The following is a 23,846-nucleotide window of genomic DNA, read 5'->3' on the forward strand; positions in this document are numbered from 1 at the left end:
TCGCGAAAGAACTTGAAAGCTTGAGTTTCTTTCCTATCGCGATTAACCTAATCCAGATCTATAGGATCTTGTCAGAATCGTGACAAATACAGTCATGGATGGAACTGCGTCTAGCGTTTACTTAACTCTGCCTTGTCGTTCAATTTTTGTTCAAACAGTGCAGACATTTAAAACAAAATGGAAATTTTGGCATCACATGAATTGTCAGCTGCTAAGGAGCAGAGCTAACTACCTACAAACGTATATAAATCCGATGAGAAAGTTCATTCTATGCGGTAGATGCGAGGAATATTATCACGAGTGAAAAGTGACCGTCCAGCCTCCGCCTTGCGACCTAAGGTCGAATCTTTCTCCGTTCTCCGATTAATATACTCGTGAGAAACTTAGAGGTTACTGTTATTCCAATATCTTTTCAGACATGATCGAACAAGAGAACCATGATCTCCGAGTGAATCGCATCAACGCCGACGATCAGAGAATCATCGCGTGTACATAGGTAGAGGGATGAAGATAAAGATAGAGGAATAACGCGAAGAGGCTGCGAGTCCTCGATAAAATTGCCAATGTGATCTAAGACGAAGATCGATGGCAACGGGTCGTTACGTAACGTCGTGGATAGGGATTAATCGAGAGCCCATGTGACCTCAACCGAGCAATGAGCACCTACATCTAGTGGTAACCACGGTGTACAGGAAGCACGCTTATTGCGTCGACATCGACCTTCGGTAATGATCCTGGCAATTTGTGGTAATACGGATTCAGGTGGAAGCACTCCATCATCCAGTGCCGAGCTGATCCGATCTATCGAGCATTAAAAATGATCCGGGCGAGTATTCCAGCACCGCCCAACTTTGAAATCTACATGATTACCAACGCGAAAGAACAGTTGCGTTATCGTGCAAACGCGAGTTTTAGCACCTCCCGCTGAGCAAGCCTTCTAATCTATTAACGTCTATGTTACATCACCGAGCGTCAAATCACCCTCCGTTCCCTAATATTATCACAAAATTGACAGTAGAACGTTCGAAAGAAACCTTCAAAAATCTCCAATGCAATTGCAATCTCTCCTGTGGGTTTAAAAAAATAAAGTTGAATATAGAGCTAAGTAAAACACGCAGGTTTCAAGTCTTCTTTGGTGTAATATATCTAAGAAACGAAACGAGATTGAAATACAGGCAATTTACAAAAAAAAAGGTGCGAGTGACGCATGTCTACCAGACTCGTTCGATCCGTGCGTTGTCGGATTTTTACGAAAACTACAATAATTCAAGACCTACCTCTGAAGATTTTCTAAAGACCTTCGTCGTTTTTTTATCATCGAGGGTAAGGATTAAGTTCGCAGCAATAAAATACCATGTGTGCTTGAGTTACGTCCATCCGCTTTTCGAACGTTGAAAATGGGATGCAATCATTCACAGAAAATCAGAAATTAAGAAAGTAATAGCTCTTCGAATGTCCAATCGAATAATGAGCTCGCGATTTGGAACTTTAAGATTTAAAGGTTAGAAAAAGTAAGGGGAGAAATAGGTTGATAACTCCTTTTTTTTAATGATTTGCATGAATTTATTTAGCAAGAAAGGAATTCATATAATGTAATGAAACTTTAAAAACATTTCATACATATATTCAAGCAAATATTGTGATTTTTTGGAAGTATTGCCTCAAAAAATATAAAAGATATCAGCTGCCACCCTTCGGAGGTCACCATCAAACGTAGCTGTTTTGCGTACATTCTGAGGGCCATAGTTTTCATTTGAAATCAATAGAGATTAAAATTTACTTTAAAGACGCATCTTTCTTCTATATGAACCTATATTCCCCCTGAAAAAATTATATATCGCTTTTTTAGGTGTGTTCAAACGAAAGAGCATAATTTTTTGTCATTTTTGTATAACCTTTTTTTTGCAATAAAAAGATACTTTAAACAATGATATTACTCCGGATGTAGGTTCTTAATTAAATTATATGCATTCCTTTCTTGCTAAATAAATTCATGCAAATCACTTAAAAAACGTGGTCATGAACCTATTTCTCCCCTTACTCTTTCTTACCTTTAAATCTTAAAGTTTCAAATCGCGAACTCGTTATTCGATTAGACATTCGAAGAGCTATTACTTTCTTAATTTCTGATTTTCTGTGAATGATCGTATCCCATTTTCAACGTTCGAAAAGCGGTTGGACGTAACTCAAGCACACATCGTATTTTATGGCTGCGAACTTAAACCTTATCCTCGATGATAAAAAAACGACGAAGGTCTTTAGAAAATCTTCAGAGGTAGGTCTTGAATTATTGTGTTCCAGCTGCAACGTTTGAAATGCTAATAAAGAGAAACAGGTCTGGGTGGTCACGAGGGAGACAGAGTTGCTCGAGTAGACACATAGTACGAAAGAGATACACTACCGTTCATAAGTATTTGCACAGTTGGTGCATTCCGATCGAGAACCTTTTATTATATTATCGGTACAACTAAAGTATCTCTGTATAGATGCTGGTGGCTACCTTAGATTTAATTGAGGTGAAACCACTTTCCGATCATTGCGAAACCACCTTTGTGTTTAATCATGGATGTAACGTATCGGGATAATAATAATAATATTTATCCATTTGATCTTAATATTTTACTCTAATCTAATATCTAGACTAATTCGCATGCCTTTTAAGTCAAGCTACTAATGTCGTTTAATTTTATGTAGAGACATTCAAAGTGGTTTCTGGATTGTTGCGAATACCTGTACGTCGCGTCGTTCATTTTTTAATGCTTTAATTACAAAATACTTCCAGCGTCAAGCTGATTATTTCCTGAAATAATTCAATCCCAAAGATGTAGAGTCAAAATGTTTTAATTGTAAAATACTTCGATCCTAAGACAATGTCTTATAGAGAAGGAGAAAAAATGTATATACAATTTTGAAATAATATAAGAACAATAAAAGAAATGAATTTTATCATTTGCACGAGGCACACACAAGAAGAAAATATTCAATTAGTCAAAAAATATTCACTACCCAATTTTTCAAACTGAAAATGCATTGGACCTAAGGTGCTTTTATGTTAATATTTTTCATTTCTAAAATGCTTCAATCCTCAAACGTTCAAATGTATTAGTATTAGTATATGTATTAGTATATGTATTAGACAGAAAATACTCACTATTAAAAGTTTCAAATTGAAAATGCATTGAACCCAACGTACTTATATGTCAATATTTTTCATTCCTAAAATGGTTCGATCCAAACGTTTGAAAAACCAAAATTCCTCGATCGTAAAATGCTTCAATCCTAAGACGTTTAAATGCATTAGTCAGAAAATATTCACTGCCGAATGTTTCAAACTGAAAATGCATTAAACCCAACGTGCTCCTGTGCCAATATTTTTCATTTAAAAAATGGTTCGATCCAAATATTTGAAATCCAAAATTCCTCAATCGGAAAATACTCACTATCAAAAGTTTCAAATTGAAAATGCCTAAACCAAACATGCTTCTATGTCAATATTTCTCATTCCCAAAACTCTTCGATCCAAACATTTGAAAATCAAAATTCATCGACCATAAAATGCTTTTACTTCATAATGCTTTAATTAAAAAATCAAATATTGTGCACATAGTCACAACGTTTTTCTATTACAAAGCCAGTACCAAGCCATTGTTTTACTGAGACACTTGTGAATGATAGTGTACGCTAGTTGTCGAAGCAGACTACTCGAGGAATTTTCCTTGTTCCCATCGCGATCGAGGGGTATGGTTGACGGGAACCGCAGAAAAATCATCCCTGGAGAATGCGAAATCGTAAAAATGCGTCACGTTCGCCAGGTTGGTCTGGGAGGCAGCAATAGAATACTGCTAGCGAAAAAGTGCGAATCGGTCGTCGTTTTTTGCCAGGATACAGGATCGTATGACAACGCGACGCGCTCCTTCGGGGCATTTGCGGTGCGCGGAAAGAGAAATCATGGTCAAGCTTGCAAATAGAGGCCTCTGGTTTACACGGGCCTGGCCATAGCAGGCGATGTGCCTCGCTGTGCTAGGTAGGTGTGAAACGTAAAGTCAGCGATCTGACGAGGCTCTCGGGCCGATGCACTGCAGATTGCGAGTATCCTTGCTGAGGTCGAACGCCAGCCACTTCGTCGAAGGTCGTTGCCTGCTCGATATACACGGTGTGCCACGAGAATCCTCGCGCAGCCTCCGTGTCCCGCATCCGACCATCCATTCTCTTCTATTCTCTTCTCGTTTCTTCTCTCGGTAACAATCGAGCCTCCACCGTAGACATCTTGAACTCCTTGACACAGCTCCCTGTGCGTCTCGCGTAAATAATTGCTCCTTTTTACGAACCTTGGTAAGACGATCAACTCTCCAACTAAAATTGAGAAAAAGCTATTGATCAGAGACGCAGGGTTTGACATTCCAGAAATACTCACATGCTTTCGATTGATAAGAAAATTTCCTGTCGAATATGACAATCTAGTACAAACTATTTATAGACTAGACGATAAAGATTTTACATTCGAACGAATAGAGAAGCAGCTGATTAATGAAGAAGGAAGAATTAAACAGAAGAGGAAAGATGAAGGACTAGATGCTGTAATAAATGCATACCAAACTGGAATAGGAAAAGAGACGAAAAATGTCCGCAGAGAGAATAAAAATCCAAGTATGCAATTTAGAAATACATTGAATATAGAAGCCAAGATACCACAATCGTATGATAGCAAAAGAAGTCAACAGAAATATCAAATACGGCCATGTATGTCCCTTCGACTACGTGTTATGGCGTGAGCAATGTCCTTACGTTGAATTTGTGAAAGAATGTCTTTCAGGTATGCTCACTTTGAATGTCAACTTTTTAATGACAGTGAGTCTTTACTTGTTCGAATGACGGAAGGTGTGAAGTAAATGTTGTACGAGTAACGATAAACCATGACTTTATTAACCCTCCGAGGTCACACGTTCTGGAAATAACGTCACAGGGGGTCCCAATGACCCCAGCCATGTTTAAACGATTGCCGCGTTGCCAGTATCGGTCCGAACGACTCATAAAAATTCAGGATATTAGTTTGAACCTTTCAGAATGAGAATATCATGGCAACACATTTTTATAAAATTTTCAAAATGCCGAAAAAAAATCAGCAAGGAGACAATGCGTTACAAATCATTGTTTACTAAAACAAATCATAACTCGGGCAATTTTTAATATATTTTCATAGAATTAATAACTGATAGTATAACAATTCTAACTTAAAGTCGCGCTTGGGGTCATTTTGACTCCGGGTGACCGCGAAGAGTTAACCCTTTGCACTCGAGGCCTTTTTTCCTGATATCTGTCAGCAACTCGAGATATTTCTTAGGATTCTATTGCTATGAATTCTAAGCTATCTAGATTTGAGAATAAGGTCACCTTTACCTCACCGACATTTTATTCATCATTTTATGGACATTTCGAGCTCCAAAGAAATTAAACCTAAAGGAACGTTATGTTCTATGTTAGCTGTATGTAAAACATCGTTGAATCGCGGGATAGACGACGGTAACAGCGATTTACTTTTATGGTTGACATCTGCGCAGCATCAGAGTTAACTATTCCACATTGAATATGATTTATGACGAAACATAGTTGTCGTTGCAATCGCATTTTTAGTTCCATCGAGAATGGAGCCCGATAAAGCGCGTCGTCATCGCTGCACACTGCTATTCTTTAATCAAATGAAAACTACTGCAGAAGCAAAACGACTCATTTGCGAGATTTATGGTGAGAATGCCGTCTTTGTCGATGCTTGTGAAAAATGATGTAAAAGGTAATTTCGAGCCAAACGACGAGTCATACCTGTAGACGTCCAAAAGAGATGGAAAGCAACCACTGCGAGCATGGCTCACCGAGGACACTCTACCAAGGGCTTGCGAACTCGCACGAAGGTATAAAATTAGCCGTGCGACAGTTCCTTCGCGTTTACTAACTCTATGAAAGATGTAGAAGGAAGGAAAACAAATATACATGTCGAATCGAGTAACCTTTTCCTTTTCGAAGTTGGTTAAAAATCAGCCAAGCAGAGAAAGAATGTATTGTAGGATGATCGAGCGAAAAAACATAAGTTGTAATAAAAACTTTATTGGCATAAGTGGTTTTTAAGGAGCTAACGATAAAATTAAATTAAAATTAAATTATTATGAAAATCGGGCAAGTCCATTATTTTTTGTTTCGAGATATTTACAGTTTTGCATTTGAAATGCAATGCAATTCTTATGGAGAAGAACTTTCGTTTTATGAGAATTGTATCGATTTTGAAAAGATGGATCTCTAAATTGAATGAAAATATGAAGATAATACCAGAATAAAAGTTTATCCATCGTTAACTCCATTTTTATTATGTGGACTTACCTCTTTTTCATAATAAACGGCTTATATGAAGCTTTAATATTTAACCCTTTGCGCTCGAGTGGCGCTTCTAGTGCGACATATGTAATTTAAAATTGATTTTTTGAATGTACAATTTCAACTTTACTTTTATCAGAATACAACTAATTATAAATTGAAATAATAATTCATTGAGTCATGAACATTCGTAGATGTTTCTATTCGAAGCAGAGTTTTTGGTTTCACAGAAACTTATTATAAAAATGGACTGAATTTGATTCTATAGAACAATGCTTCGAGCGCAAAGGGTTAATATTTGCAAAATCCCCAGGGAGCCGCGGCTCACAGTGTGGGAATCACTTTTATAGTGTATTCGTACACATTCGCATTATTTTGTCCACCGCCTGTAAGTGATCGCTAAACTATAGTTGTCCATTGTCTTCCGTAGTCACCGTCGATCCTTTCACCAAGGACTTATCGTTCTAAGTGGACTCCAAGCCAGGGATAGTATAGCAGTCAGTTATACCAGTGCTAATAATGCTCAAACCTAGCTTACCTTCTTTAATCGTTCATTTCTCCCAGATAGAATGTCGGCTCTTCTCCATATCCGCATCCAGTAATTTCTTTATTCGTAGCGAATACCGAGACTTCAGGGTCCACTTACCTAGAACATCGTCGTAGAGCGAACGATGCTCCGATACCGAAACACCGCGAATCTTACTTCTCAAAGGATGGAAATTACAAACCCGGAAGTGTTGAGTAGCAACAACCTAGATGATCTCATACCTGATTCGCAGGAGATCGTATCGCGGATCCGAGACTTAATTGGGTTCGCGAAATAGACTACGATCATCCTCTCCCCGAACGAAATTAGTTCGCTCCGACGGCGACGCGTTAGCTGCCTTTTTATCGCACTTTGTTTGCGTTTTAATAATCCAGAGAGGAAGAGCCAGAACAAGACGTTAATGACGATAATGACAACGGTACGGCAACGACCAACGCGACCGAAGCTTCGCGAAACACGGTGCCAAGGTCGCGGTGGTTGCTTTGCAATGTCACTCGGAACGGAACGCTTTCCTAGATCGTGCAGTCGTACTCATGCGCGATTTTATCCAGTTATTTCGCACCTTTGCTCTATAGCCGTATCTTCTGCTCTATTGCCGCAAACTGCGATAGTAATAACTCGATACTAACCTCGGTACACCTTATGCAATACCTCGTGCTTCGTGGCTGTCAACAGGGGAGACTAACGGCCACAGAAACGAAGACGATACGTGCTCTGAAACCTTGAAATCAAATTCAAATCGCATCCGCCAGTGTTTTGGAAAGTTTAACGAATCCTGAAAATCAAGATCCCATTATTATACATTTTCAACGCATTAATTAGTGCCAAAAATCTTAATAAAGGAATCATTTTCTCCTGGATCCCCTCTCATGTAGGGATACTGGGCAATGAAACTGCAGACGTTGCGACTAAGAAGGCCTCTAAAGAAATTCCCTCAAACCGATCCTCTTCTCACAGAGATTTGACTAAACAAATGAAAAGATTAATTAAAGTCGTACGGAATTCAAGATGGACTAGTTCTCCTCCCTCTGATTTACTCTTGGTAAGGCAAGACTTTCTTAGTCTTGACTGTCCCTCTATAGAAAATAAAAGAGACCAGGTAGTCATCACTCGACTCCGCATAGGGCATACCAATCTCATTCATTTACACAGGATTTTGCAAGATCATATAATACTCAATGTAATACTCCGCTCTCGGTTAAATATCTCATCCTAAAATGTCCTCTTTACTCCTCCCAAAGACGTCATTTGGCTATCCCCAACAGTTTAAATGAATGCCTCAATAATTATACAAACATTCGTTTTAGTACCGCCTTAGTTTAAGCGTCAAATATGCTTACGCATTATGGTTCTTTAGGATCTAGCATTAGTCTGCTTTATATATGTGTATACATGTATATGATGTCTCCACGAGGAAAACATAATTCGTTTTAGTACAATAATTATACAAACATAACCCAAATTTTATTATTCCTCAGGCACATAAATGTGTATCACACTTTCTCATTATGTTCGAGACAATTTCATATCACTCTATACCCAATGTATTTATTATTATTCTTAAGTTTAACGATGTAAACTTATAATTTATATATGTTAAACCCTTGTGGTCGCTAATGACCTTAATGTTAATCCGACCTGTATAAATAATTAATTGAAAAACAAAAATTTAAATCATGGATTCGTCCCAAGTTTAACACATGTCTGGATTAATTTCGTAAGGGGTCATATAAAGTTGGAAACGTTATATAAACATCGATGGTTCAGTATCGAAGGTACAATTTTTTTAAACAATCCGCAAATCTCATTTAAGAAACAATTGTGATCCGGTGCTACTCAAGCGAAACTACAAACAAGAGAAATAAGAATTTGCAGGAAGTGGGGAGAGTTGGTATCTGAGAGACATACAATTGTCAGTTCAAGTGCGTTAGTTTGTGTTTGTTCAAGAAAAGTGATAACTGAGAATAAAACATTTAAGAGAAAATGATCCTCGTAAGACCATTATGCAGTACATTTAGTCGATTTTTCTATTATAATTCTCAAGATAAATATGCAATCCTCGATTTGTTTTTAAAATTCTCAAAATAAATACGCAATCTTTGATCTGTTAAAATCAATCTGTTGTGGTTAAAATTCTCAAAATAAATACGCAATCCTCGACTTGTTTTTATTCCAAAACAACGCCAACATTAAATCTTGCATAGACAGTTTTCACAGTTTTTTAAATAAACCATAATTAGTTGATGTGGAATATACCAAATTTATTTATTTTAAGTAAAAGTACACGCGATTACAAGTAAACGCGAAATATAATGCTGTTTACTCTACAACCTCCTTGGAAAAGCCTTTCTATACATATACTATCGCACGTTATTATGTTACTTTACTTCGTCGTCTTTGCATGATAGTTTGGAATCACTAGACTGCAGATCTTTATGCATTTATAGGAAATTTGAATGCGCAAGAAACTACAAAATGCAAACAATATGCAAGAATATAAAAAAGATTAAAAGTAAAGTTCGTGTTATAATATTTGCAGAACAAAATAAACTCCTGTTTGGATTCGATTTTTGTAGGCACGTTTGCGAAGATTTTATTTTGCATAAAGATCCGCAGTCTAGTAATCACGAACGCTAATCAGAAATAGTCAATGGCTCTCAACAAGTACGATCAACGTTTCTGACAAAATAGATATGACACCACAATCGATCTTCCGACGCAACGAAGAACCGTGCAAATACGTGCAACACGTGACCACGATGCCCAAGCGCCATCATCCGCGTCCTTTAAGGCTCATCATTATTGACCGATTACACTTATTGTCCGCAGAAGCCGCAGGAAGCTTCGATTGCGATTACCTTCATTAACCGCGATTATTGTTCACATTAATGATAATGGGCCTGGCTCGTTCGAGCGCTGCGAGAGGAGCTCGTCGAAGAAGAAAATTAAATACCCACGAGCGGTAACGCATGGCGGGAGAAAAACGAGGATCATTCGACCGGCAGAAGAATCGAGACTAGCTACTCCGAGTCATAAAACATTCTTTGAGCAATCTTGCACGAGCTCTTTGATTCGCGAGTTATTTTCTGGCGAACGGCGCCAAGACCACTGGAAAATTAATAAAATTAATCAATGTCGCCAGCTTCCACGAAGAATGAGAGGCGAAAGAACAAAGAGGCAAGGAGATACTTCTAAAGAGAGATGTCCAAGTTTCTACTGTTCTCGACTACGCGAACAAGCGAGACGAGAGGAGTGAACGCGTGGAGCGAACGCGAATGGTCCGGTTTTTGCTTTTTGCTGGCAGGGTGCAAGGACAGACGGATTGCTTGCAGGACTGAAAGTCCAGCGAAACGTGATCGGAGTCACATTCGCGATTACCGCGGCCAAAACGACCGTAAACGCTAAGGGAATTGCAACAGACTGCACCGAAACGCGAACGTGTCGGCGGTGTTGGAATAATCACCGAACAATTACAACGCGGAACGAAATCATAGCTCAACGTTTTTCTTTGTACCTGGAGATATGCCTAAATATAAAAACATTTTCTGCGCCCTTACGTACATTCTATTTTACGTAAACATACTGAAAATCCCTTTTGCGAAACAAGCTTTACAAAGGTTATAAAAAGAAACGTAAGTCGAAGTTAAATTGGCCTAGAAATGATATTTCAGTGATATTGAATTGAATGGAAAAATATTTCACTTGGTGCTAAACTGAATACTGCATGAAATAATTGTATATAACTTATACATGTATTCTATATAAGAACTGTATACGAAAGATTGAAAACACTCGCTTGACCGGTTGTGGTAGGTTTAGTGTTAAGAATTATAAGTTTAGAAATGTGAGAAACATTTCGTTACTGTACGACACATTACTGTAATTACAACCTATGTTTCTAGAACGTAGCGAGATTTATTTCTACAGTTATCGTTCGATAACGCATTCTCCTTGTTAATTGACAATACGTATCCAATAATTCGAAGAAAAATATAATACTAATAATACTTTGAAATGCTTTATTCAAGTTTCTTGTGTACGTCATTTATATCGTCCCGAGTCATACATATCGATCAAACAAAAGCGGTTCAAAACACATTTAGAAGAATATAAAATTCAACGCTTCTGAATTCGAATAAGGGCTTGAACACTCCTTAATCGTATTTTCTCAATTTTGTTTCAGGATGACGGTGGTATCGAATACTTCAACACAATAGTGGTGCAGCCACACCTGAAATTGGTGACGAACCAGGGTAGAGGTTTTCACGTGAGATGTCGATACCAGACGCGAGATAAAGTGGTGACGAACGACCAAACCCACGTGGCCATGCTGCAGTCGCTACCGCTGCAGGTAAGGGTGCACTTCTATTTTGGATTTAACCCTTTGCGCTCGAGGCCTTTTTTCTGGTATCTATCAGCAACTCGAAATGCTTTCTTAGCATTCTATTGTCACGAATGCTAAGCTCAGATTGACTTCAAAAATGAGATCTCTAATTTGAGATTTGAGAATCAGGTCGCTTTTGCCTCGACGACAATCATTTTATTGACTCTTCGAGTTCCAAAGAAATTAAACCTAAAGGAAACCTAGTGGTGACTGAGAGTCAGCTCTCGAGTCCAAAGGGTTAATTTGTTGGTTAGCCTATACAAGTGCACCTATCCCGACAGTTATTTAACGTACATTTAATCATCCATAACTTGGCGCGTATATGAAACTACAAACCCATTATCTATATTCTTTCTATTACCAATATCCATCAACTACGATTTTAAGCACTACGTAACGTGATCTAAAAACAACCTGCTTGTAACGACTATTTTATAATTTCTCACATCAAGTTAGATACAGTTGGGAGATTGCTTTTTTTTTTAATTTTATTATTTAAATCTGATTATATAAATGTTTAGTAAACATTACGTTTGAAAAGCAGTTTGAATTATAGAAGATTAACCAAAAATAGCCACGTAACGAACGATTGGGCGATATAAAGGGATTCAAAAAAATAGAAGGTTGCTTTTTTTTAAATTTTATTATTTAAATCTGATTATATAAATGTCTAGTAAACATTACGTTTGAAAAGCAGTTTGAATTATAGAGGATTAACCAAAAATAGCCACGTAACGAACGATTGGACGATATAAAGGTACTCAAGAGAATAAGTAATACGTGTTCTTGACAGGCGACAGCTCCCATGCCAGGATGCACGATGAAAATCTTCAGCGGAGATCCAACGAGGCATCAAGTGGCTGAGAACGTGAAGATCGGGGACCCTCTGACCTTGGTCATTAGCATCGACAAACAGGAAATGTTCGGTTTGAAGATCTCTGATTGCCTGGTACGCGATGGCCTGGGATGGGGAGAGCAAAGACTCATAAACGACGAAGGGTAATTTCATATTGCACATTTTACGGATAACTAGAAATATTTTCTTCCTTTTTACCGATTAGTAATTAAAATGAATGGATGTTCAAATATGTAGATACTATTAAAAGAATACACAATGCTTCGAACACAAGGTATCCATCCTTCTTCGGATGATTAGCAAAACGTAATCTAAAGATCAATAGAACCTTATTCCAATGGTGTAGAAACGTAAAAGATAGAACTTACAACAATCTTATAAAATATGTAGTGCTTTTTTACGAGTGCCTCTTCGAAGAGAGAATATTGGAAATGGGTATAACGAAAGAATAATATATAATTTTGTTAATTAAGAGTTTTGATTTTATTTCTAAATTGTCACGAATAAGCTGTAATTTTTACAGAGGGCAAACCCCATATCCTAAGCTTCCTCTTTTCTTATTCTACAGTGACTGATTTGCAGTATACATTGTACATATATTCTCATTACATCTATTTTTGTAGTAAAATGAAAGGTTAAATTATAGTAAATATTTCAACAGAGAATGTATCCCAGAATGCGTTGAAATAATTTTGCGTCCATTTCGATCTGCACTCAGAAATCGAATGAAATATGAAATCCTTTCACGTATCCTCCACTGAAGTTGCATTTCATTTTGTCTATGATTGTTTTTATTTGTTTTACGCATTTTATGTTACAACGATGTTAGAATAAAGTTTCGTCGATGTTTAGATTATGTTTTTCTTGTGCTCGAAACGTAATATATTTTGTTTGTTAGGAAAAATTGCAATTATTATATTCGCTTTAGACATAATATACATTAACACTATTCAACATTGCCATCACCACCAAATACTATCCCAAACCTACTCAGACAGTATTTTCATGGAGTGAGGGTATACAGGGTGTCCCAAAAATGTTGGTGGTCCTTGAAAGGGGTGGTTCGATTGAAACAACTTATTATTAGGTTATTTGAAACAACTTTTTCCTTAAAACGTTGATCGCCACGTCACCCATATATGGATGACAGTGCTTTTCATTGAAAAACGTAAAGTATTAATTCTGAAAGTTAAGTGTCATAGAAAATGAATTCACACGAAATACCTGAATTTTGATGAAGTTACAGAACTAAATACCAAAATAAATGTTTCATTGCGCAGCTTCCAATAGTCTGTAAAGAAAATTTAAACACGGTAGAAATTTTCAAGAGTTTTAGTCTGGCAATGAACGTGTTAACCAGTTCTTAACCAGACTCTTTGAGCGCGCTATAGATACGAATATCAACGGTTAACTTGAATTTATCGCGGTCATATTCCATTCTGATCGCAAAGGCGTCTAATAATAGGTAGAGAAATGTTCGAAAGAACAATTCTCTGACTCGTATGAATAAATTGGCCGCGTCAGAGCGTCCGATGAATTATTCAAGGGCCAGAATTCAGGATGCAAAAGCGGGCCGGTTCACTGACTTCTTTTCATAAGCAAATCAGCTGATCCAACGTCAACAGGTCGCGCGAACACTTTCCCTCTCGACTCGTCCGGTGTGAATTTTAGACGTGAAGAAATAATAAGTTACTCGCGACGATAAAGAAAATAAAACGAAAACTTTAATGGCTTTTGTATTTCAGCTATAAAAGACTATTCTTTACGACTAATATTTTGTTCATTCGAAAAGTTATTTTAGCGGTAGAAATATATTTCGATTTTTAATATTTGATGTACCAAGTCTTTAACGATTTTCCTGTTCTCCTTGAATTACGGTTTTTTAAACGAACGAAGAACCATTGTCTGAGGTTAAATGGCTATAGCAATCTTATTGTAATCGTAGGTGCCCGATCGACGGTGAAATTATGGGACAGTTCACCTATACCGAAGACAAAACGGAGGCGAAGGTGAACTTCCAAGCGCACAAATTCCCATACACGGCGAGCGTCTACTATCAATGTAACGTCAGATTGTGCGTGAAACACGACGGAGGATGCAGCAACACGGTAAGAAAAATTCTTTTATGATTGAAAATTATTTTATTTTCAAATCATCATGATTTTAAAATCATTTTATTAAGGGGGGTGCTAACAGGGAAATGTAACGTTTGTGACATACAATGAAGCATGGATAGAGACAGGGACAAATGGATGGATACGAGATAGTAGAATACGAGGGGTGCTAACGAAGAAAAGCTTTTTACTGAGTTTGATTTTCTATCTCTTCTTTTTTTTTTTTAATTTATTTATTCAATGTCGCATCAGATTTTTAGTCATTAGCGACCACATTGCAATACATTGTTATATTTGGTGTCTTATTACATCGTTTTTCACACACATCACTTGGTTTTCTTCTGTCGAACGAACGAACGAAATCGCAATTTATCAAAGGAGAATTTTTGTTTATTAACCCTTTGCACTCGAAGCCTTTTTATGATTGAAAATCATTTTATTTTTCAAATAAGGGGGGTGCTAACATGGAAATGTAACGTTTATAACATACAATGAAGCATGGATAGAGACAAATGAATAGATATGAGATACTGGAATACGAGAGGTGCTAACGAAGAGAAGCTTTTTACTGAGTTTGATTTTCTATCTCTTGATTCTTACGATGAGCGTGAAATCTGTTAATTTTTTTTTTCCGTTAAATTCACAAAACGTATACCACATCCGCCCCAGGAGAATGAATACGTGCCCCATCCGGGCTCGTGCCGCAGCAGTCATCTTTAAAACAGCCGAGTATCAAGCTTGAAAAGCTTTATAGACGTTAGGGAGTGTACACCTTGAAATAACGACATGCTTTTATCCTCTCGACGATGTCTCCAACGTTAGATCACACTCGACAATTGTAGCAAAAAATTGTTTCTAGAGTTTGTATCGTTTCGAATACACGCATATAAAAATGTGTTTCGTTTATAGTATTTTATACATGTATTCATTCTAAGACAGATATACGAAAATTTCAACGCATACGTGCGTCATCCTAAGCCGATGTGTTGATATTAAAGAATTTTTGCTTTTTAACCTTTTGACCCGCGGGACGATTTTTGCTGGATGTTCTACGGGGCATACTACTGCCAGACTCGTAGTTTGAAGGTCTACTTACACATATCCGTAACGCGTTAGTTCCGTATCCGTTCAGTTCCGTAATGTTCCATCAGTGTCGGTGATTTAAAATATTCTTTTGTTGTTTTCGAATGGGCATGTTCACGCGGCATAGCATTCGTGGCAATAGAATACTAAGAAAGCATCTTGAGTTGCTAATAGATACCAGAAAAAAAGGCCTCGAGTGCAAAGGGTTAACGAAGATTTGTACATCAAAATATTGTACGTTAGTAGCAAGAAATATGTCAAATATTCCAAAAATCGTTTAGAATTCTCTGAAATGAAAATGTTGTTGAGCGTAAAGGGTTAACGTTGTTTTCATGCGATAATCGAGATTCCACCGCGGGAAAGATGGAACGAGCGTTATATAACCGTTGGACGTTAACGAGGATGTATGTCGCGAAATGTCGTTTGGAAAGTCTCCAAAAGTGATCAATATTCCGTTGTTGCAGCCGCCGGCATGTAATTCGATAACGAGACGACGCAGGGATACTACGAACGACAACTCGGCGAAGGGTGTGATAGGCCTGGACGGAGGAACACCGGCCACTATCGAGGTGTACAGCGGGCTCTACGTGAACGAAGCCTCGGACATTGGCTCCAAAACAGACTTCAACGATGATGTCTTCAGAGAAAGGGTGAGCCCCATTTGTATTCCAAACGTTAGGTGTATTTCGCGGTAGCACAGCGTCGCGATTTTCGAGTTATCGTTCCTGGTGTTCTATGTAGTAGCTAGCCTCAATGGCATATGACGAAAGAGAGAAATTGAGAAGTCGGGTGTCGAAATCACGGTTTACCAGAGAACATTAGTCATGTGGGATTACGCTTGGTTTTGTAAACATTGGGTAGGAACCATTGGTGGAGCAACCTTCGAAATCTTGATAACTATATTCGAAGAGACTCCAACTTTCGATTTTGCGATTTGGGTTCTGAACCATAGAAATTGACTCTGACCATTTATTGGGCTGTCGGAAAAGTCGTGATGCATTTCTGCAACACGTGGCAGTAGTTTACTTTTGGCAGTACTAGAGTCAGTTGCAACCACGTGATTGCTGTCATTTGACAACTAAGGACTCTAGCTTCGTACTAAACAAAAGACTGATCGATTTGGTTGAGTTTGAAAAAATTTTACGATAAATTGAAAATGGAAGATCAAACTGTACATTTTCGCCATATTCTATTGTTTTACTTCCATAAAGGGAAGAACGCGAGTCAAGCTTGCGAAAAGTTGCGTAAAGTTTACGGTGACAATGCTTTACAAGAATATGCTTTCCAAAAATGTCCTTATTTCAAATCTACTATGTTTTTTTTATTAATTAAACGGCGTTAGTAATTAAAACTATACAGCATTGTAAAGCTTAGGAAATGTACTTCTGAAATATGGAAAGACTAAAGGAGAAATACCAACCGGGACTGTAGAAGAACGTCTTATATGTTAACAAAACATTTTCCCTATTTATATGCTCGCCACTGTCTATCATTGATTGATCTTTGTCCTTTATATAAATAAATAACATTTGAAAAATCAAGAAAAAATACGTCATGACTTTCTCGACAATCCGATATAGCTTGAGCGTAAAGTTTTTATTGTTTCGGTTAATATGTCATTGTATCCAGAGGCGTAGCGAGGAAAGCATTTCAATGAATTTGAGTCCCCTATCATATTGGAGGGAGGAGGGCTACCCTATAATACAGATAATATCAGATCACTCCATAACTTAAAGTTTCCGATATGTACTAATTTGAATATGTTCAAAACTACCCTAAAGTTTTATGGTAGGGGGTATGAGGAGGTATGGTATGAGGTGTGAAATAAGAGTGTTTAGACCGCGCAACGGTTTGAAGTGCGCATGGAAGAAAACGCATGGAATCAAGCGAATATTTAGACTAAGGGAGCGATTGCTAGGCGCCAGATTGGGAATGAATGATAAGAGTACACGTTCTCTGTGTGTGTGTGTGTGTGTGTGTAAGGGTAAAAGCAAGACGTGCCTGGAAAAATCCAAGAGTCAATCCAAAAATCCAATTCAAATAAGACAACGAAGCGTAAAGATCAGTGGAAGTCAGAGAGTCAAACTGCATGTGCGACTAACAGCGAATGCGTTATTTCAATTCATATCCATACCGATAATAGTTTAACTGTAATCCTGCACCACCATTGTAATAACTGTAACATCCGTTGCTATTATCGAATAAAATCCTACAATATAACGTCGTCTATTTTTTCATTTTCAGACAATCGACGATCCCAACAGCATCTGCGTTTCGCAAAGAAGCTTCGCCATTGGTATCGCGATCGCGGGTCTGATCCTGATGCTGGCGGTGGTCGCCGCGATCCTCGTCCTGCTCGCCAAAAAACGGCACAAGAGCGTCTCGACGACGGGCTCGTCTATCTACAGTGGGCCCTACACGAACACCGCGTACAGTCACAGCAGCTAAGTTCGCCCGAGCCTCGAAATCCCTCAGACGGGATATTCGAACGAGAAACTCTAAAACTACCGTACATGGTAGCGTAAAAGCGATCGGTAAATCGATCGAAGACGATCGACCACGACTACGACGGAAAGCCGAACGCTTCCGAACGATCGCATCGGTTCTACGTCGGCCCGGTTGAACCGAGGCGCAGAGAATTTAGCTGGATTAAACGAGATACCTTTTGCTCAACTGCCGATGCTACTTATCGTTACTTTTTATTGGGTTGTCTGGAAAGTTCGTGCCTATTTTTAAGAAAAATTCAATGGCATATTTGAATTTTGATGTATATTTATTGAACTATATATGTACCATTTTGTTCCACGACTTTTCCACCTTTTAAGGAATGTACGCATGTTATTCGTTTTCATCTATTCCGAGATGTTAAGACCTGTACCGCCTAATAAAAATCGGCATGGACTTTCCAGACAGCCCAATGTTTGGTCGAGGAAGTAGCCCAGAATCGATGGATCTAGACACGTGTTGGAACGTATCGGATGAGTCTACGGTATACGGAATCCGACAGTGTATGCGTGTCTTTTTTTTTTAAATCTTGCCATCTTTTTGGTAATTTGTTACACCGTTTTCTACCACTGTCTGTTCGATACTTCCTCCGCTTGGATATTTCGTACTTAAGCACGTGTCGCGGTCTTCGCTTAGAGAAATCGTAGCCTAGCTCGTTTTTACTTGAAACGAATCGACGCGAATCTCTAGGATTAACCATAACATATAAGCTATATATACTATTATTATTATTATTATTATTATTATTATTATTATTATTATCATATACATACTGTATACTAGTCCGGTATACGCTGTCCTAGCTAACCTAGCAGCCGCACTAAATGGCGCAATGCACGAATATTTTCTATCCATCACGATCATCCCGGTAATTTAACTTAATCACCCGTGCAGAACGACTCACTCTAGCGTTTAAGGTGAAGTCAACTAGTACCCAGAGACTCTTTAAACGAATCAAACGCCCCGGTGACTCTAGTACAGGGTGATCCGCTCGCTAGTAGACACAATGGACAACCACAATACCGTCATTGGAGACTTTACGACGGTGACCCACGCAACGAAAGCGGCTGTATGGGTGAAAATATGTGTGTCGAGAAGGAACATCCCTTGGGAAAAATTACTACATATGTATATTAAATATCGAAAATTAAGAAAATGTAAAGAAGACAAATTTATGAGAGAAGAATTCAAGAACATTTTAACGCTTTATTTACCGGGAGCCTATTTATAGGCTCTTTAATTCCAGTATTTAGCTTTTCGAATTTATTTACCGTGCCGATGGTTGTCTACTTACAATTTTCAGTTTTTGGAAACAGACTTGGCTCTCAATGTATCTAGTAATAGTATGAAGGAATTATTGCCAGCCTAGATCGGCATATGCCGATGCAGAAAATTCTTTTGTGAATTAAAGATTGTTTCTAAATAGCCCGGTAAATACAGTGTTAAGATCGTCCTTATTTTTATTTCGTATTCAGTCTACTCAGATTTCATCTCATTTGTGCGTTTTATTTACAATTTTTCTAAGTGAACGACTGAAATTCAATTCCACGCCTATGTTTACTAAAACGTTTCTTCTTGGCAAGCATATTTTCAACCATACAGCCGCTTTCGTTGCGGGCGTCACCGTCATAAAGTCTACAATGACGGTCGACTATTGTTGTGGTTGTCCGTTGTGTCTACTAGCGAGCGGATCACCCTGTACTTACTGTCGCTGAAAGGGATCTTGTGAGGTCTTAAACCGAAACAGTAGTTATTGCTTTATTGGCCCAGGTAACTGATCCGCAGGACGACAGGGGTGTCCTGGCTCTAAAGTATACATGCCCACGTTACATCCCGGGGCCCCCAAGACTTGATGTCTGCTACGCGGGTTTTTCCAAATTAAAAAAACCGAAAACTCTTGACGACGATTGGTTAACTAAGTTCCTACCTACCACAATATTTTCAATAAGTCGGCCAACAGAATTATGCGTGAACATACATAATAAGAAAGAAGTTATTGAAATATGAACATCCTAATTCTGATACCATACGGCTCTGAACGAAAAGTCTAGCTCTGTCTTTATCTAAAAAGGTGTCAGATTATTAATTGCGGTCGACTTAAGTTGTAAAGATCGATGTCCGACCGACTTTACGACCTCACAAGATCCTTTCCAGCGACAGTATCTACTTAGGTACCGACCGTCCTTTTTTCTTCCACGCTACAAACGTTGGCGTTGGCACGTTTCCTTCCTACGTTACTAGCAAGCAATCTTTTCCCATATTTATAGCCAACCTCACTCACTTTCTATTTCTCTGATTCGCTGTTTATACTCGAAAAATATATTCCGATGGGAGCTGAATAAATTTCAACCCTCGATTGATAGAGTGAAATATTTCTTACGCAATTAATAGAAAGTCTTCGTCGAAATTTTAGGGGAAAAATGTTAATATGCAAGATACTTGGAACCAGGCGTGTATATGATGTAATTCCCATCAATCGAGGGTAAAATAAAGGTCGAACTTGCCAACTTCCGTTGACGTTGGATAATCTAAATATACATGTATAATTTAATTTCATTATTTACGACAGTTATTTGGTTGTAGGGGCCAAATATAACATTTTGTCCTTATCGGTTGAAAACCATCTCCTTCGATTAAACGTCGGCTACGCGTTTGTAATTTCCGTCCAACTAGCCAATGAACCGATCAAGGATACACGGATCAGCTCCTTCGAATCGATCAGAGACGAGTTTTCACGTGTTTAAACGAATTATAGTTCTCTTATCGGGCAACCCGAGAGTTGCATGGGATGTATCGGTTATTACGCGCTTCCGATGAAGCTGCGTGCGTCGTGTTATGTGAGATTAGATCCCGTTGTTGCAAAAACGAAGAAAAAGGCTTCAACGAGTCCAGTTATACCGTTCCAACCACGCGAAAAAAAAACAAACAGCAATCGGAAATAGGAGATATGCAAAATACAGATGTCTAGTAGATGAATCTTCGATTTTATTTAATATTAATAATAACTACTATTTGAATTATAAAATGAAATTGTACGAATTGATGATTGAGCCAAAATTTATTTAAATATTTGTTCGAACGAATAAATCGCCCTAAAGTTTTTCTTTTATCCTGTAATCAGGCCAGTTTGTTCGTGTTTGCGACAACGTGGCCCTTTGCATGTGTGTGGCGATAAGCGAGTGTATAATCCGATTGTAATCCATTTATAACGCTTAAACGTAAAACTAGTTTAATTGAATCGCGGTGCTGTTCCGATGTCGGCATTGTTTGCATCGGGTACTTTTGGTTTTCAACGGACGAACTCGTCCAACGTTTAGGGACAACCGAAAGCGTGAATGAAAGTTACGTCGGATTTGAGCAAACTGATACAAAATTACTACGTGTATATTAAATATGAAAATTAGGAAATTGTAAAGAACAAAAATTTATGAGAGAAGCATTCAAGAACATTTTAAGATCATCCTTATTTTTGTTTCGTATTCAGTCTACTCAGATTTCAGTTTCATTTGTGCGTTTTATTTACAATTTTTCTAAGAAAACGAGTGAAATTCAATCGCACGCCTATGTTCACAAAAACATTTTTATTGTTTCGTGTATCGATACGTTAAAAGTTGAATCGTCGAAAACCAAAAGTTCCGCATACTTTCTTCCGTTTCTTCGATTCTTTCGTAACAAAACATGGATAATATAGAGTGCGGCAAATACAGATCGTGCAAATAATTTGTTTACTTTCGATGATAGATAAAAACAGTTCAAACTAATCTGACTTGATATCGAGAAAAATATTGCTCGATACCATTAGTTTTGGTTATTTGAATAGCTTTTGTCTATCATCAGGAACAGGTGAGTTATTCGAATGGATTTGCCTAAGAGTCTCGCTCTGTATAAACGACAAATCTAGACATTTAGTAAACTACACTTGCGAGAAAGAATCGGAGGAAGTGCAAAGCACCGATGTTGCGCCGACACGTGGAGCGTTTTTAGTTTTATAATCATCGGAAAGAAGAGAAACTGCCGAAGCAGTCGCGTAACTGGGTCCAACGCGGTGGTGGGTACAGATTGTAAAATTTACATTTTAATGAGAGAAAAAGAAGGAACAACGGACACGCAAACGTAACTCGTAACCCATGGAAAACACTATTACACGAAAAATTGAAAAGTGAAAAAAAAAATGCATAAATGTCCATCCGGTTTACAGAAGTGATATACGCTGGCGACGATCATTCTCTGTGGACTGGTCATCGCCGAACACTACGTATATCTCTCCATTATCGAACATCGTATCGCAGCAATTTTTATTTTCATTGGGCATAGTCGTAACGATTAGATGAAATTAGGAGAACTTCGTCAAAGTGTACAGGATCAACTTCAATTTCAGTGTTTATCTACCGGAACATATTAACTGTTTTGTTGCTTTTTAGATTTTTGATCCGTCGAGGCCACGGACGCGAAACATAACATTTATCCTATCGAATTACCCCACGTAAATTTATCAGCGATTACGTATTCTGCGGTACGATGTTCTTCGAATCTCTCAGCAAGTGCAATAACTTCGCGCGATCGACTAGCCACAGAGATTCTGTCGCGGATTGGAAATGGCCGGCGAACGTATAACAAACGTGCGTGTTATCGTTTGCTCGTGCTCGTGGCATTGGTTCATAGCGACATTGGGGACGAAAATGCCTGTATAGAGACTTTTTTTAAGGATACGTGATTCTTCTTAGGTCCCGCAACGTTTCTCTGGACCCTTGTCAAAAACCTTACAACGAACTTGTGTAAATAACGAAAAATCAATAAATCTTGTAACCATAAAAGAATACGCCTTATCAATGTCCCGTTAAAAATTATACTTACGCAATTATACATTCTTATCATCTGAATGAGAAATCTATTTTACGAAATTTTATCAATTTCGTAGTCACTTGTATTTGATACAAACGGTATAGAAACTGACATTTTAATTGTTAGGATTACACAGATCATACACTGACATTACAATAGATGTGTTTCTATAATATAATACTACTTGTATTTTTTAGGGAAAATTCAGAATAGAATTTCAAAATTAACTAACACAAAAGGCACGAGGTAAGTAGTAGACTGCAGATCGTAATGCACTTTTTATTTCGGGGTAAATATGCAATTCTTGGGATCCTCTTTACATGAACTTAATACGGTTTTAAAAAATCTCATTGAATTGGCAACTAAAGGTCCTGAAAGAAAATTGTCTTAGCTTTCCAAAACACTCATGAAAAATGTTCTACGATCATGCGTTCGCAAGTTGTTGACGGTCAAAGTAAAAAGTTCCTTTTTTGCTTGGTTAGCGAATAACCCGGTCAATAAAAATCATACAACAAAACCAAAAAAACCAAATTAAAGAGGAATGTTTGATCTATAAGAGCCTTTCATTGGGTTTATCTGAATAAATTTTGTTTAGCCTGTGCATACAGCCAAGCTAGACAAAAATTTCTGAAACTTCGTTTCTTGCGCTTCATCTTGATAAAACAGTATTATAATCAACGACGAAAAGAAATGAGTCCTTGATTAAAAAACTAGAAACTTCAAGCTTCAAAATCCGTTTTTTAAATATTTTTTGCTATCATTTTTCGCAGAGATACAGCCATTCGAAAATGACAAAAATGTACATATATGCTTGGAATCAACATATGACATATAGCTATCATTCGTGAAAATTCACCGACTCGCCATCTAGCGGCCAAACACCCGAAGCTCGAGTGCGTGTGGAAGAAAGAGAAAGGAATATGTAAGACAAGGATAGAGAGAGTATGTGAAAGAGGGAGAAAGGTCCATGAAAGACAAGGATAGAGCAAGGGTAATGAAAACAGAGATAAAGGTACATGAAAGACAAGGATAGCGACATTTCACCGAATGTTAATAGACATTATCAATAATTTTCTAACTTTCTAAGGATAATTCATGCACTTTTAGAATTATGTTGTCAAGTATAGATCACTAGCAACATTCAAGAACCAT

General features: G+C 37.9%; 1 protein-coding gene across 1 annotated transcript in view; it reads left to right on the forward strand.

Moving 5' to 3' along the window:
* The window catches only part of LOC128879099 (cuticlin-4), a 142,402-nt gene extending 119,733 nt beyond the window's left edge, over positions 1-22,669 (forward strand). The window contains exons 5-9 of the mRNA XM_054127987.1: positions 11,094-11,261; positions 12,088-12,293; positions 14,096-14,258; positions 15,812-15,997; positions 17,592-22,669. Of these exons, the coding sequence (XP_053983962.1) occupies positions 11,094-11,261; positions 12,088-12,293; positions 14,096-14,258; positions 15,812-15,997; positions 17,592-17,795 (927 nt within the window). The 3' untranslated portion in view covers positions 17,796-22,669. The remainder of the gene's footprint in view (positions 1-11,093; positions 11,262-12,087; positions 12,294-14,095; positions 14,259-15,811; positions 15,998-17,591) is intronic.
* Positions 22,670-23,846: the final 1,177 nt, after the last annotated feature.

Source organism: Hylaeus volcanicus, chromosome 1 (assembly GCF_026283585.1).
Source record: "Hylaeus volcanicus isolate JK05 chromosome 1, UHH_iyHylVolc1.0_haploid, whole genome shotgun sequence".
Taxonomy (NCBI): Eukaryota; Metazoa; Arthropoda; class Insecta; order Hymenoptera; family Colletidae; genus Hylaeus; species Hylaeus volcanicus.